The 12653-nt window shown below is 34.9% G+C and overlaps 1 protein-coding gene and 1 pseudogene across 1 annotated transcript; both read left to right on the top strand.

Annotated features, from left to right (window-relative positions):
* The first annotated feature begins 1648 nt into the window (after nt 1-1648).
* Nucleotides 1649-2619, top strand: LOC109000447 (annotated as a pseudogene).
* Nucleotides 2620-7504: 4885 nt separating this feature from the next.
* On the top strand, nt 7505-11009 carry LOC109000472. Its single transcript, XM_018977342.2, has 8 exons — nt 7505-8066; nt 9173-9206; nt 9449-9685; nt 9786-9875; nt 10070-10135; nt 10279-10370; nt 10522-10569; nt 10650-11009. The coding sequence occupies exons 1-8, from the start codon at nt 7720-7722 to the stop codon at nt 10765-10767; spliced, it is 1032 nt and encodes a 343-aa protein (XP_018832887.2). The 5' UTR covers nt 7505-7719; the 3' UTR covers nt 10768-11009.
* Nucleotides 11010-12653: the final 1644 nt, after the last annotated feature.

Genomic DNA, 12653 nt, shown 5'->3' with positions numbered 1-12653 from the left:
TATATGTTGACGACATCATTATAATAGGACCATGTTCGGTTGCTATTGATCAGTTAATTAACGCACTAAAATCAGATTTTGCAATGAAAGATCTAGGGTCTCTTAGTTACTTTTTGGGTGCTGAAGATGTGCCTTATGATGGTTGTTTATTCCTCACATAACGTCACTATATTGTTGATCTCCTCAAACGAAGTTTTATGGATAAAGTCAAACTTTGCTCCACTCCAATGGCTGCTACCATTTCTCTCACAACAAATGATGGAGAATCCTTTCAAGACCCTCAGTTATATCGTAGTATTGTTGGAGGGTTACAATATCTTTCATTCACTAGACCGGATCTAGCATTTGTTGTACACAAGGTTAGCAAATTTATGCACAACTCATGTGTTCCACATTGGCAGTTGGTTAAACGTATTTTACGTTATCTTAAATTTTCCGTCTTGGATGGATTATATATTGACAAAAGTCCAGAATTTTCACTTCACGGATTTTCGGATGTTGATTGGGGGGGGAGATCGTGATGATCGCAAATCTATCGGCTCCTATTGTGTATTTTTGGGCCAAAACTTAGGGTTCGTTTGTTTTCAGGAAACATCTCGTATCATTTAATCATTACAACTTTCTCAACTTCCAATACAAAATAAAATAAACAATTCAACTTTTTCAAATCTCAAAATAAAAATAATATTAAAAAATATATTTTAACAATACTTTATTCAACATTTTAATTTTAATCTCAATTCATCTCATCTCATCTCTAAAGACAAACGAGCCCCAAGTCTCTTGGAGCTGTAAGCAGCAACAAACAGTTGCTAGAAGTAGTACAGAGGCTGAGTATAAGTCACTAGCAAATGCAGCAGCTGAGATTCAATGGTTGAAAACACTACTGACTGAGTTATGCATTCCTATATCTTCAACACCAGTGTTATGGTGCAACAACATAGGTGCAGTCTATTTGTCTTCTAATCCAGTGTTACATGCACGCACAAAATATATAGAAATCGATTTACATTTTGTACTAGATCAGGTGGTGAATAAATGTCTACAAGTTAAATCTATTTCAAGTCGAAATCAACTTGCGGATTTATTTCCCAAACTGTTGAGTGTTACACGGTTTCAGCTTTTGAAGTCCAATCTTAAGGTACAAAATCTTCCCTTATGATTGTGGGGCATGTTGAAGACTAAGTCCAAGATACTGCTATTAGAGACCAAGTCAAGGAGGTTACGATTGAAGATGAGCATACTTGATCTTGGGAATTATCACAAACTTGAAATTTAAAAGTTACTGTAGTTGTAGTTTATTCAAATGTAAACTTGAAATTTAAATTCTTGCTATTCTGTTACAACAGCTCTTATATAAATCATGTGTAATTCTCACGAAAATAGAGTAGAGAAATATACGACTTTTTTTCACATTTCAGACTTTTGAACATTTTACAATGTATGTATGTATGTATGTATGTATAGATTTGGCTGAAAAGTATAAACCCTTGCTCCAATTATAGAATATGACTTTTTAAAATATCCAAGAGCGGTTGACTTGAATGAATGCTTTATGAGGCATCACTAAGTTTATTTCCTCATCATTATATATATATGGTAAAGGTAATATAAACAGCAGATCCAAGAGAACAAGGACATATTGCTAATGTCTAAGCCAAGGTAAGACTTTCTAATTTCCTTGACCACCCTTAACTAGATATGCCTTCGAATCCATACATTCACCTGTAATTATGAACTTCCAATATTTTTCTTGCTTATGCACGATTTCAATATTTTGCCAGCATAAAGACATATTTTCCAAGAAAAATTATCACGCTTTATATACTTGATGATCTTTAGATTGCAGGGCAAGGTGGTTCTCATCACTGGTGTAGCAAGGGAATTGGCGAGGAGGCAATCAGATTATTCGCTGAGAATGGAGCTTTTGTTGTTGCTGCCGATGTTCAAGACGAATTGGGTAATCAAGTTGTAGCATCAATACGTCTAGAGAAAGTGAGCTATCGCCATTGCGATGTAAGTGACGAGAAGCAAGTGGAGGAAACAGTGAATTATACCTTGAAAAAATATGGCAGCCTAGATGTCTTGTTCAGCAATGCAGGAATCCTAGTTCCTTTAACTGGCATCCTAGAGCTCGACATCAATGGCAGCTTTGAAGATACCATGGCCACAAATGTTCGTGGAATGGCTGCAACAATGAAGCACGCAGCCCGAGCCATGGTGGACAGAAAGACACGCAGATCCATCATCTGCACCACAAGCGTGGTTGCCTCGCTCGGGGGAGTCGGTCCACTTGCATACACTGCATCCAAACATGCCCTCGTTGGTCTAGTCCGTGCAGCTTACGGCGTGCTTGGGGCCCACAGGATTAGAGTAAACTGCATTTCCCCATTTGGGATTGCCACTCCTCTCGCATGCAGAGCTTTCAATCTACAACCTGATCAGGTAGAAGCTTACAGTTATGCAGTAGCCAATTTGAAGGGAATTGTGTTGAAGGCTAAGCTTGTTGCTGAGGTTACTTTGTTTCTCGCTTCTGATGAATCTGCTTACATTAGTGGCCACAACTTGACTGTGGATGGAGGATTCATGGTGGTTAATCAACAGTTTTCTGCTATGTAGAAGATGAATGACCACATTTTAATCTCTATCTAAGGAACCAGACATTATAATATTCTATGTAGGATTGGCTTTTTAGTTTTTGGTCTTCAATTCCTTGTAAAATTGAAATGGTTTTGATTTTTGAACTCCAACCAAATTGTGTAATGTTATATACAATTATGGAGTGTGCAAATGTCATGCAGTCGCTTTGAAAAAGAGTGGAGTTTACTATTAAAAAATTAATTTTTTTCTTATGGATCCCATATTTATTCACTTTTTTCAAAATGATTGCACATCGCTTACACACTCACAACTGTAAATATCATTTCTCTTGTTACAAGCACTTCCCATGTGTGTTTTCCTCGTAATTTGTATGCATTAATGTTACATTTCATGTGTTTATTTTCCCATGGGCATGGAGAAATCTAAAAAATATTTCCTATCAATAATTTTTGAGTGTTTTTCAATCTCTGCTAACATGGATGCTTGTCACCATGATCATCAACCTAGAACTTAGAAAAGAAACATATTTTAAAATTAATGGTGTAAATTGCAAGAATACATGTTCATGCAAATCACTCTTAATTATAAGTCAGACATGTATTTTAATCTATTAACAATGTGTTTCTGATTCACAAGTGCTTTGGATTAAAGAATAGTAGGAATACATGATGGTTTTGTTCAATTTTTTATAGCACCAAAGCTTTAACTTTCCCATTTTAAGGCTAGGGCTGATCAGTAGTACTCAATGATTTTATATTAATATGTGATATGTATTACCAAGTAATTTTACCATCGTCATCAATCATATAACCACTTTAGTGAAAGTCTATTAAAAGATCATATTAGATTATTACAAGTCTTTATTATATTTCACTTGTCAAGCAATCATATAACCATACACCATAAAATCAGGTTAAGAATGTGATGATTGAAATGATGATGAATAACATTTTCATTCTTATATCCTTTACAGAAGAAAACTCGAGAGTCTATAATTTTTTGTTATACAGATGAGATGAGATGAAAGTTGAAAATTGAATAAAATATTGTTAGAATATAATTTTTTAATATAATTTTTTGTTTTGAGATTTGAAAATCCTTTATTGTATTTTGTGTAGGACTTTTAAAAAATTATAACAATTAGATGAGAAGAGATAGTTTGTATAAACGAGACCTAAAGAATTTAATTAAAATGATGAAGAATAACATTAATGCCTTGTAGAAAAAACTTGAGGGAATGAAGAATTTGAAAAAAAAAAATCTATTCATCATCAATTTTCTCATCATCCTCTCATTATCTCATGATATGGCATTAGATGATAGGTTCACAAATGAAATAGAATAAATAATTTTCAATCATTTAATGACACATCATAGGATGATTGGAGGATGATAGAAATTGGGATGATGAATAACATTACTCGAAAATAGAAAGTTTTCTTGAATTGTGGGTTGCTACTAGGGGTGACAATATGTGACATAATTCGTGAATCCAACACGAACACGACACGATAGAAGCGGGTTAGGGTTTATCCTTAACGGGTTCGGGTCAAAACAGGTTGACCCGTTAAGACACAATTGCTTAACGGGTAGCTAACGGGTTAACCCGTTATGACCCGTTAAGAAAGTTAAAATTACAATTATATCCTTATACCTAAAAATAAAATTATTGAGATTCTAATTTTGATATTTTTATTATTTAGATTGTAATTTTGGACTTGTATTTAGTTTTATATTTTTTTATAGATATTGTGATTTTAATGTTTATATAAAATTATGTTAAACTTAACTAGATCAAACAAATTAATTTTGGGTCTGTTCAACCCATTTATATAAACGGGTCAAAACGGATTGATACGACACGACTTGTTATGTTAATGAGTCATGTTAGGGTTTGAAATTTTGACACGATAAGTTTAACGAATCAGGTTAAGATTGACCCATATAGTATAATATACATGTCTTGACACGACACGAATACGACTGGTTAACACGATTAGACATCCCTAGTTGCTAGGATAGTATTTAGGCTTGTCATTGTCAATATTGAGCCCAAAACACAAAGTGCCGCACATGTGATTTTGTTGGGCCAATGTCTACTGTAAACAAGTGTGGTTAGCAGTTGGGGACCTATTAAGGGGCAGGGGGCCATGGCCCCCGCAAAGGTTGAAAAAAAAAATAACATATATTATTTTTTTTTGTTTTAATAGGAGTATATTAATATCATATTGTGTTGGCCCTCTCTCTAAAAAATTATCTTGGTCCATTCTACAAAATTATTTTGATCTTATAGAATATATTGACTCAGAAATATAATAAAAATTTTTTTATTATAGTTTTAGCTTTGCTCGTCCCCTACAACAAATTTCTGGTTCCGCTACTGGTGGTTAGGCTGTAAATATCTTCTTCATCACATTGAATATGATAAATTTGTTTCTAATTCAATCCAAAATCTTAAATTAGATTAGGGTTTTTGGCTGAATCTCTAATCCTAAATTAGGTAATTAGGAGTTCAATTCTTGTAGGCTTGAATTTATTTTCTTTCATTTTTTTAATTCAAGTTCTTTTATTTGTTAGACATTGCATTATCATTTTCATCCATATTTTTTTATGTTTTTTTTTTCAGTTTTTTTATAGTTATTAACGTATTGCATCTTGGACTCTTAGGCCTTGTTTAGTTACATAGATGAGTTGAAATGAAAGTTGAAGGTTGAAGGTTGAATAAAATATTGTTATAATATTATTATTTTTTTTAGATTTGAATAAGTTGATTTTTTTTCTTTTTTATTTGAGAATTTGAGAAAGTTGTAATGATTAGATGAGATGAGATGGTTTATGAAAATGTGTCTTTGAATGGACCATCTGTAATAGATTTGTTATTTTTCAATTACTCAAACTATTTGTAAGTTTTAATTTATAAACTTTATTTAGGGATTAAATTTATTTCTTGATTATTTATATTTTTAGATTTGAAAAAGTATATTTATTTTGTTGGATATGGGCTGAAAGTCATTTTTGGGCTCAATGGGCAATGACCCATGGGTGACCTGACAGTCGAGTGGGGCCGCTCGACCACTAAGGGGACTGGAAAATGGACACAAAAGGAAGCTCTCTATCAAGGAGTAAGAGCATTCTCATCCATTTTCTTATAATGTTTCCTAAAATTTGATTAAAAATCACACTTCTTATAATTTTTTCTTAAATTTTACTAATTTTAAAAAAACTCCATACATTTCATTCTCTATCATTTCTCTATTCTATTAAACTAATATTTTTATATTTTTTTATTAGTTTTTTCTCTCACTTCTATTTCTATTCTTAATTACTAACTCTTTTGTATTTTTTTCTCTCGTTTTCAATATCACATTCTCCTAATTTTGTAAATACTGGTACGATTTTTTTTCCCCAGGTATAATAGTAGTTTTCAAACTATTACGATATTACAAATAATAATTTTTTTTGAATATGCGCATTTTCCAATGTGAAGGCATTTTTTAAAATGGTTTTGTTCGTATATATAATGGTAATATTTGATTTGTCTTTGTCTAATGGTAACATTTTTCGTCATTTTATATAACGGTAATATTTTGTTTCCTTTCTCTAACTGTAATACATCTTCTCCGTGTTACAACAATAACATTTTTTGTCATTTTTCCAACGATAACATTATTTGTCCTATATGTAATGATAATATTTTTGAATTTTTCCTAATGGATATGGAATGTAACGGTAACTTTTTTTTCTATATAAATAGGATTTTAGCTCCATTCATATTCTCAGGAACCTAAGTCTGATTTCATCTTAAGAGAAATTTTTCATTTCAGCCTTATCTTCTACTCCCTTAATTAAATGGTTTGTTCATTTTTTCGTAAATTGCTACTTAACTTATTCTCTAAAATGAGATGGGTGTGTTCGATTTGTGTCAGAGAGAAGGATAGAGTTCAAACATAGAGGAAACTAAAACAAGAAGTGCATTTGTGCAAGAGAGAAGGATAGAGATTACATGAAATCCAACCGATGAAGAGAGGCCTCTGATGATGGTAGCAAACGGTGCGAGAGAGGACCGATACGAACTAGGGCAATCGAGACTCGAGAGAGATTTTCACGTGGGACCAACACCAAGAAAGGAACGGATGGGTCGATTGAGGATATTTGAGGAACCACTGTAGCAACCCTAAATCAAATCCCTAATTTAAGAATCTAGATGGGAGGAAGTTTTTCTAAATTTTTTCTTCAAAATATAGAGATAACTGGCATTTAAAAAAGGAGAATGCTGAGGCAAGGTGGGCAGTTGCCCAGGTTAGTTTTATCGTCATACAACTTTGTTTTTCTTTTTTATTTTTATTGTACAAGTCTACCCACTCTCATTATATATATATATATATATATATAGACACACACACACACACAATTACACATTATTGTATTAAAATAATTGTAGAATCGTGGACTTAGTTTTTGGTGGGTCCTTGTCATTTTCCTTCCCACTCACCAGTCAATGCAGCCATACTTCAACACACCTTTCACATAATTTATATAAAGTATAATTTATTATTTTTTTAAAATTTTCTTATAAATTAAAATTTTCCATGTCCATTTAGGCAATATAACTTTCAAAGAAAGAACTTTCGAATCTATTATCACAATTGGTCGTATAAAATTGAGTCATTAATCATGCAATTGTGTATACTCTAACAATTTATCCTAAACAAAACCAGACAGAAAATATTGTCTTTCCTCCTGAATTTTTCCAGCCCTTATTTAGGATTAGAATTTTTCCCTATATTTATGGGAATTCTGTCACCGACCAAAGCGCCAGCGTTATCTATATCCTATTCTCTATCTTAACTAATAAACATTTTTTTTTTATAAACGTGAGTTCAAGATCCTAAACCAGACAGTCAAAGCTAACAGTCTTGTATATCGAACCATCTACTCAAGCTTCTCCGATTGAACAGGCTCTGGAAACTTTATCCACAGATTCACTGCCATAATACTATTCCATCTCAAGTCTTCATATCTGATGTTTTGGAAATCCTTTATCTTCGCATCTGAAGGCCTAAAATCTCCAAAATATTAGTAAGACTACACTAGCAATCGGTGGATTGGTGTTCATATATGGCATTGGTAGTATACTGGTATGATTTTGTTTGTTTTGGGATTGTTGGGATTGCCTTCTGTGGTTCCTTATGGGTGATATGGAGGAAGGAAGGCGGCTCAAGATGCGATGAAAACACAGTTTATGAGAGCCTTCTGGTGGCTAGACCTGAAAGTGGTGATGTCTATGTGAGTGCACTCCCAAAGGGTCATGTCAGCACCTCCCAGCTATGGACCAGTTGCTGGCGAGGGGTGCACCCCAGCTGTCTCTTAGTTACTCGTTTTATATCCTTTCTGGTCATGGCAGGGGTTCTTACTTGTGATGTTTTGGACTGGAATGCTGAATCTGTCTTTATGTTCTACACCGAGTAAGATCTTCCCTTTGCTTACATTTCAATCGTGCATATTTTATTCGTGTGTTCGTTAGAATTGGTATTGCAGTTCCTTAGAATTGTGTTAAATTGTATAACAGTCCCTTTGGTTTGCGTAATTTGGATAATTTAGTATCTAAATCTACCATAAACGTACTTAAAACACATGGAATAAACATCTTGGGAAGTGCACAGTCTAGTCAAATGTTATTCAGAAAGAACAGCCCATCCTTAAACATATGAGGGAGTGAGCATAGAGTTCTGAACCCTTTGATGAACAGCTAATAGGGTACTAGACTCTTATAGTTGTCATGTGCAATGGAAATTTCTCATATTACCATAACTTACAGAAATTAGAATTGCAATTACTATTAATCGTATACTCTTTTAGGCACATCAAGGATATAACTTCCATGCTATTACAATGTGGAAAGATTGTGACCTTAGGCAAACATGTGTATGCAAAACCTATTAGGGGCAGGCTCTATGCATCGATTGGACGAGGGGATCCCAGACAACTGAATTTTGGAAGGGACATCTAAGTGTAGCCTGCGTGAGAAAATGTCACAAGAAAGAAGTTAAGCAAGGTTAAAACCCACTCACAGAGAAAAATAATGGGAGAGGAAAATAAAGGGTACAGAGGGAACATAATGACACCATGGCCAAAGGCACTGAAGTTGTACATGTTTTTGAATAATAGGTCTGATGATAATTAAGTGCCCATTTGTAAAGGTTTAATTATCAGAAGAGTAAAAAGCAAAGGCGGTGTAAAGTCATATTAGTGAAGTTAAAGCTTGAGAAACCTTAATCCTCTTTTTCTTTACATTTTTTGGCACGAATATCATGCCATAGTGTCTTTACATTAAAGCTTCCACCTTCTATTTCTACGTACTGAGACTGGATCCTCAGTTTTGAAATTTCACCTGCATTTTGCGGTGGACAAACACTATAAAATAAAGAAAAGAAAAGTTTATCAGACTCTAGTGTTTATCCTACCTTTGTTTCACTTATGGATATTGGAGGTGGGAGAATCTAAGTGAGTTGTGTTTTATTGACATGGAAAGGTGCCTAACCTCCTATGTTTTGGTATAATTTTTGTGCAGGTGGACATTTGCATTAGTTCTGGTCTATTTTGCAGTACGTACATCACCATATCCGTATTACTTTTTCCATAGTCTTTAGTGCAAGAACTTCTATTGGTTCCTACTTGCTTCTAAATGCTCTAGGTAATTATAGGTTGGAAATATCCAAGATATAGATGGAACATAGACCGATAGGCATTTATATGTTTTTTTTTTTTTTTCCTCTCTAAAATCAATCAAACTTGAATTCATTTCAAGGCAGCTCCTGCTTTACAAATACCTTCAAATTCTGTGTAGCTTGGTACCATTGTATCTGGATATGGATGCTGGCTATCCTCACAAACACCTCTGTCTGAAAATGGGACAAGGGATGAGTTTCTGAGAAGGGATTTTGAAGAGAGTGGAACCACAAACTCCATTTCTTACAGGGAAAAAGCGATTGAGGGTACCATCAAGCTGCAAAGCCACTATGCTGAAGAGGAATTTCAGAGAAGAGCAGGATTCTGGGGATATTTAATGCAAGTTGCATATCAGGTTAATCCAAAACTATTGGTTAAACTGCTATAGCATGTTGATTAATGAATATCTGTTAGGCTTTAAATTCTGGTTGGAGCTAATAACTTACCTGCAACAGACTTGTGGAGGTGCTGTTTTACTTACAGACATTGTGTTTTGGTGTCTCATCGTCCCATTTTTATCAATTGCACATGTTCGCTTAAACGTGGTAAGAATCCACCCCCAAACTCTTTTGTATGTGACATTCCTCCTCCAAAAGTGAGGGAAATGAATAAATTTGGGGTAGCGTCCTCTTCATGGAAAAAAAAAACTCACTTCCAGAAACCTTTCTATTTCTCTCTCTAGCAACCTAGTCGATAGGTGAATATTCATCCTCACTGGTTTCCTCCTATTTTTTTGCAGTTGATGGGTTGCATGCATGCTTTGAATGCTTTTTTCCTTCTTCTGGATACCTCACTCAATAGCCTTGTAAGTATCATACCATTAAGAAGTGAAAAAGCCTATTGATCTATGTGACCTGTGCTTACTCTTGTGCATGGTCATTGGTTTCCTCCATTATACACTGGCTTCACAGGTTTAATAATGCCACATTGCATTCTTGTCTTTTCCAGCCATTTCCTTGGTTCCGGATTGCATATTTTATCATCTGGAGCTGTGTCTATGTTGTTTTCCAGTGGGTTATTCACGCCTGTGGTTTTACATGGTATGAACGATTTTGTCAGCCTATGTCCTTTCCTATGAAATTGTTTTTTTTTTTTTCCTTTTGATAAGTAAAAATCCTATGACATTGTTAAAGGAAGGATAGTTGATATTTTGGTGCAAGCACTTTTGACTTACTTTTGAGTCTTTCCCAGGTGGCCATATCCCTTCATCGAGCTGGATACACCCTGGGCTCCTTTATGGTATATACAATATTTCCACCATTTTCTTCCATTTCACCTTGAATTCCAGAGTATCTAATCAATGTGTTAATTTTATACAGGTACTTTTCCTTCGCTGTGCTCCACGTCCCCTGCTATGGGATATATGCACTGATCATAAAAGCGAAAAACTCGATTCTTCCCAGATTGTTTCCCCATTCTTTTATTAGGTCACGTTAGTTTCTAGTTGTTATAGTACGAGTTTGTGGAAAACTTCTTCCCGAGGGCTTGTGCACTCTCGAGATTAGTCATGACATTGTTCCCGGACACCCAATGCCAATCTAAAAAAGAAAATCTGAGTACTAGTACTGTTGGAAGTGGCAATAATCTTGCTAGATATGATCTTGTCCTTTTTAAGTGTGGATCTTCCTCTTCCTCTTCTGTTTAGTATGAGCATATGATTGTCCATATTTTATGAGAAACTTGGGTATCCTACTACAACTGCTTCAATCAACTAGATATGATTTTAGATGGAAAATCTGGAGAGAGGCTTATGTCAACCAGCACACAACTTGTGTAATCAACAAGCCCTGAAATCATAAATTGTGTTTCTATCTGCTACAAAAGTTCGATACGAGCAAACTAAAGAAGCCATAAAATCTATTATACCAGAGGTAGTCCTTTGAGATGACTAACTGTATGACCATGACCAGTCTGTCAAAGCTTATTAGAAAGAAGAAATGAGATAATAATATCATAGTGATTCTGTGAAGAATTCCTCAGTGTTTATCTCATTGATACGCATGTCTTTATGTAGACATATAAAAGGTACAAGTGGTCTCAATACAGAATAAAAGTTAAAGGAAAAAAGGAATAAAAGTTTGTTATATTTGCTGTACAAAATGCCAAAATAACAGAGAGGAGGTGGCACTAGAACATTCCAGAGTATTATGCAGCTACTGCATCATCTGTGTTGGTTTTCGATTCTCTACATTTCTGTAGTGATTCTTTTTTTAGACTAAGGTTGATACGCCCCCTCAAGCGCAATGGGGTGTCAATCACGTTGAGGCTCGACCTTAAGGAAGAAAATCTATCAGCAACCAATGGTTTGGTGAAAACATCAACTATTTGATCTTTGCTACTGCAGAAAGAGACTTGTAGAGTCTTGGCAGCAACTCTGTCACGAACGAAGTGAAAATCGATGTCCATGTGTTTAGTGCGAGAGTGGTAAACATGATTGGAGGTGAGATATGTGGTGCCCATGTTATCACACCATAAAACTGGTGGCTGAAAAAGAGTGAAGCCGAGCTCTTTGATTAAAGTTTGAAGCCAAATAAGTTCTGCAGTAGTGTTGGCTAATGATTTATCGGCCTCAGTACTGGATCTGGCGACTGTATGTTGTTTCTGAGAGCTCCAAGAGATAAGATGATTACCCAAATAAATGCAAAAGCCTCATGTAGATCGTTTGTCATTGAGACAGCCAGCCCAATCGGCGTCGGAATAGGCATGAAGAACATAACTAGATTGCTTGGTAAAGAACAAACCATGATTGATTGAAAATTTTAAATACCTCAAAATTCCTTTGACAGCAGACCAATGAGTTACTTTAGGGTCATGCATAAACTGGCAGACCTTATTTATAGAAAAAGAAATATCAGGTCTGGCTAAGGATAGGTACTGCAGACTCTTAACAACACTTCGAAACAGTGTGGGATTATCAAATGATGGTGAATCAAATTTGAAAAGTGTAACAAAAGCAGACATGAGAGAAGATATGGGGTTGGCTTCCAGCGTATTAGTTTTCCCAAGGATATCAGAGATGTATTTTCTTTGTGAAAGTAACATACCACTAGGAAGCTAATCGAGCTCAAGGTCAAGAAAGTAAGAGAGACGACCCAAGTTCTTAACCGGAAAATTTTGACCAAGGTTTTTCAGAAAAATATCAATAGCATCAGATGAGGAGGATGTAATAACCATGTCAACAACGTAAACAAGTGTAAAAATACAGAATTTTTCTTTTTGTAAAACAAAGAGAGATGGGTCTCCTTGAGAGGCACTAAAACCATAGTTAAGAAGCAAGGTGCTCGTTTGAGAAAACCAGGCACGTGGTGCTTGTTTCAAACCGT

This window comes from Juglans regia, chromosome 8 (genome assembly GCF_001411555.2).
Source record: "Juglans regia cultivar Chandler chromosome 8, Walnut 2.0, whole genome shotgun sequence".
Taxonomy (NCBI): domain Eukaryota; kingdom Viridiplantae; phylum Streptophyta; class Magnoliopsida; order Fagales; family Juglandaceae; genus Juglans; species Juglans regia.
This window is presented reverse-complemented; position numbering and strand designations above follow the sequence as displayed.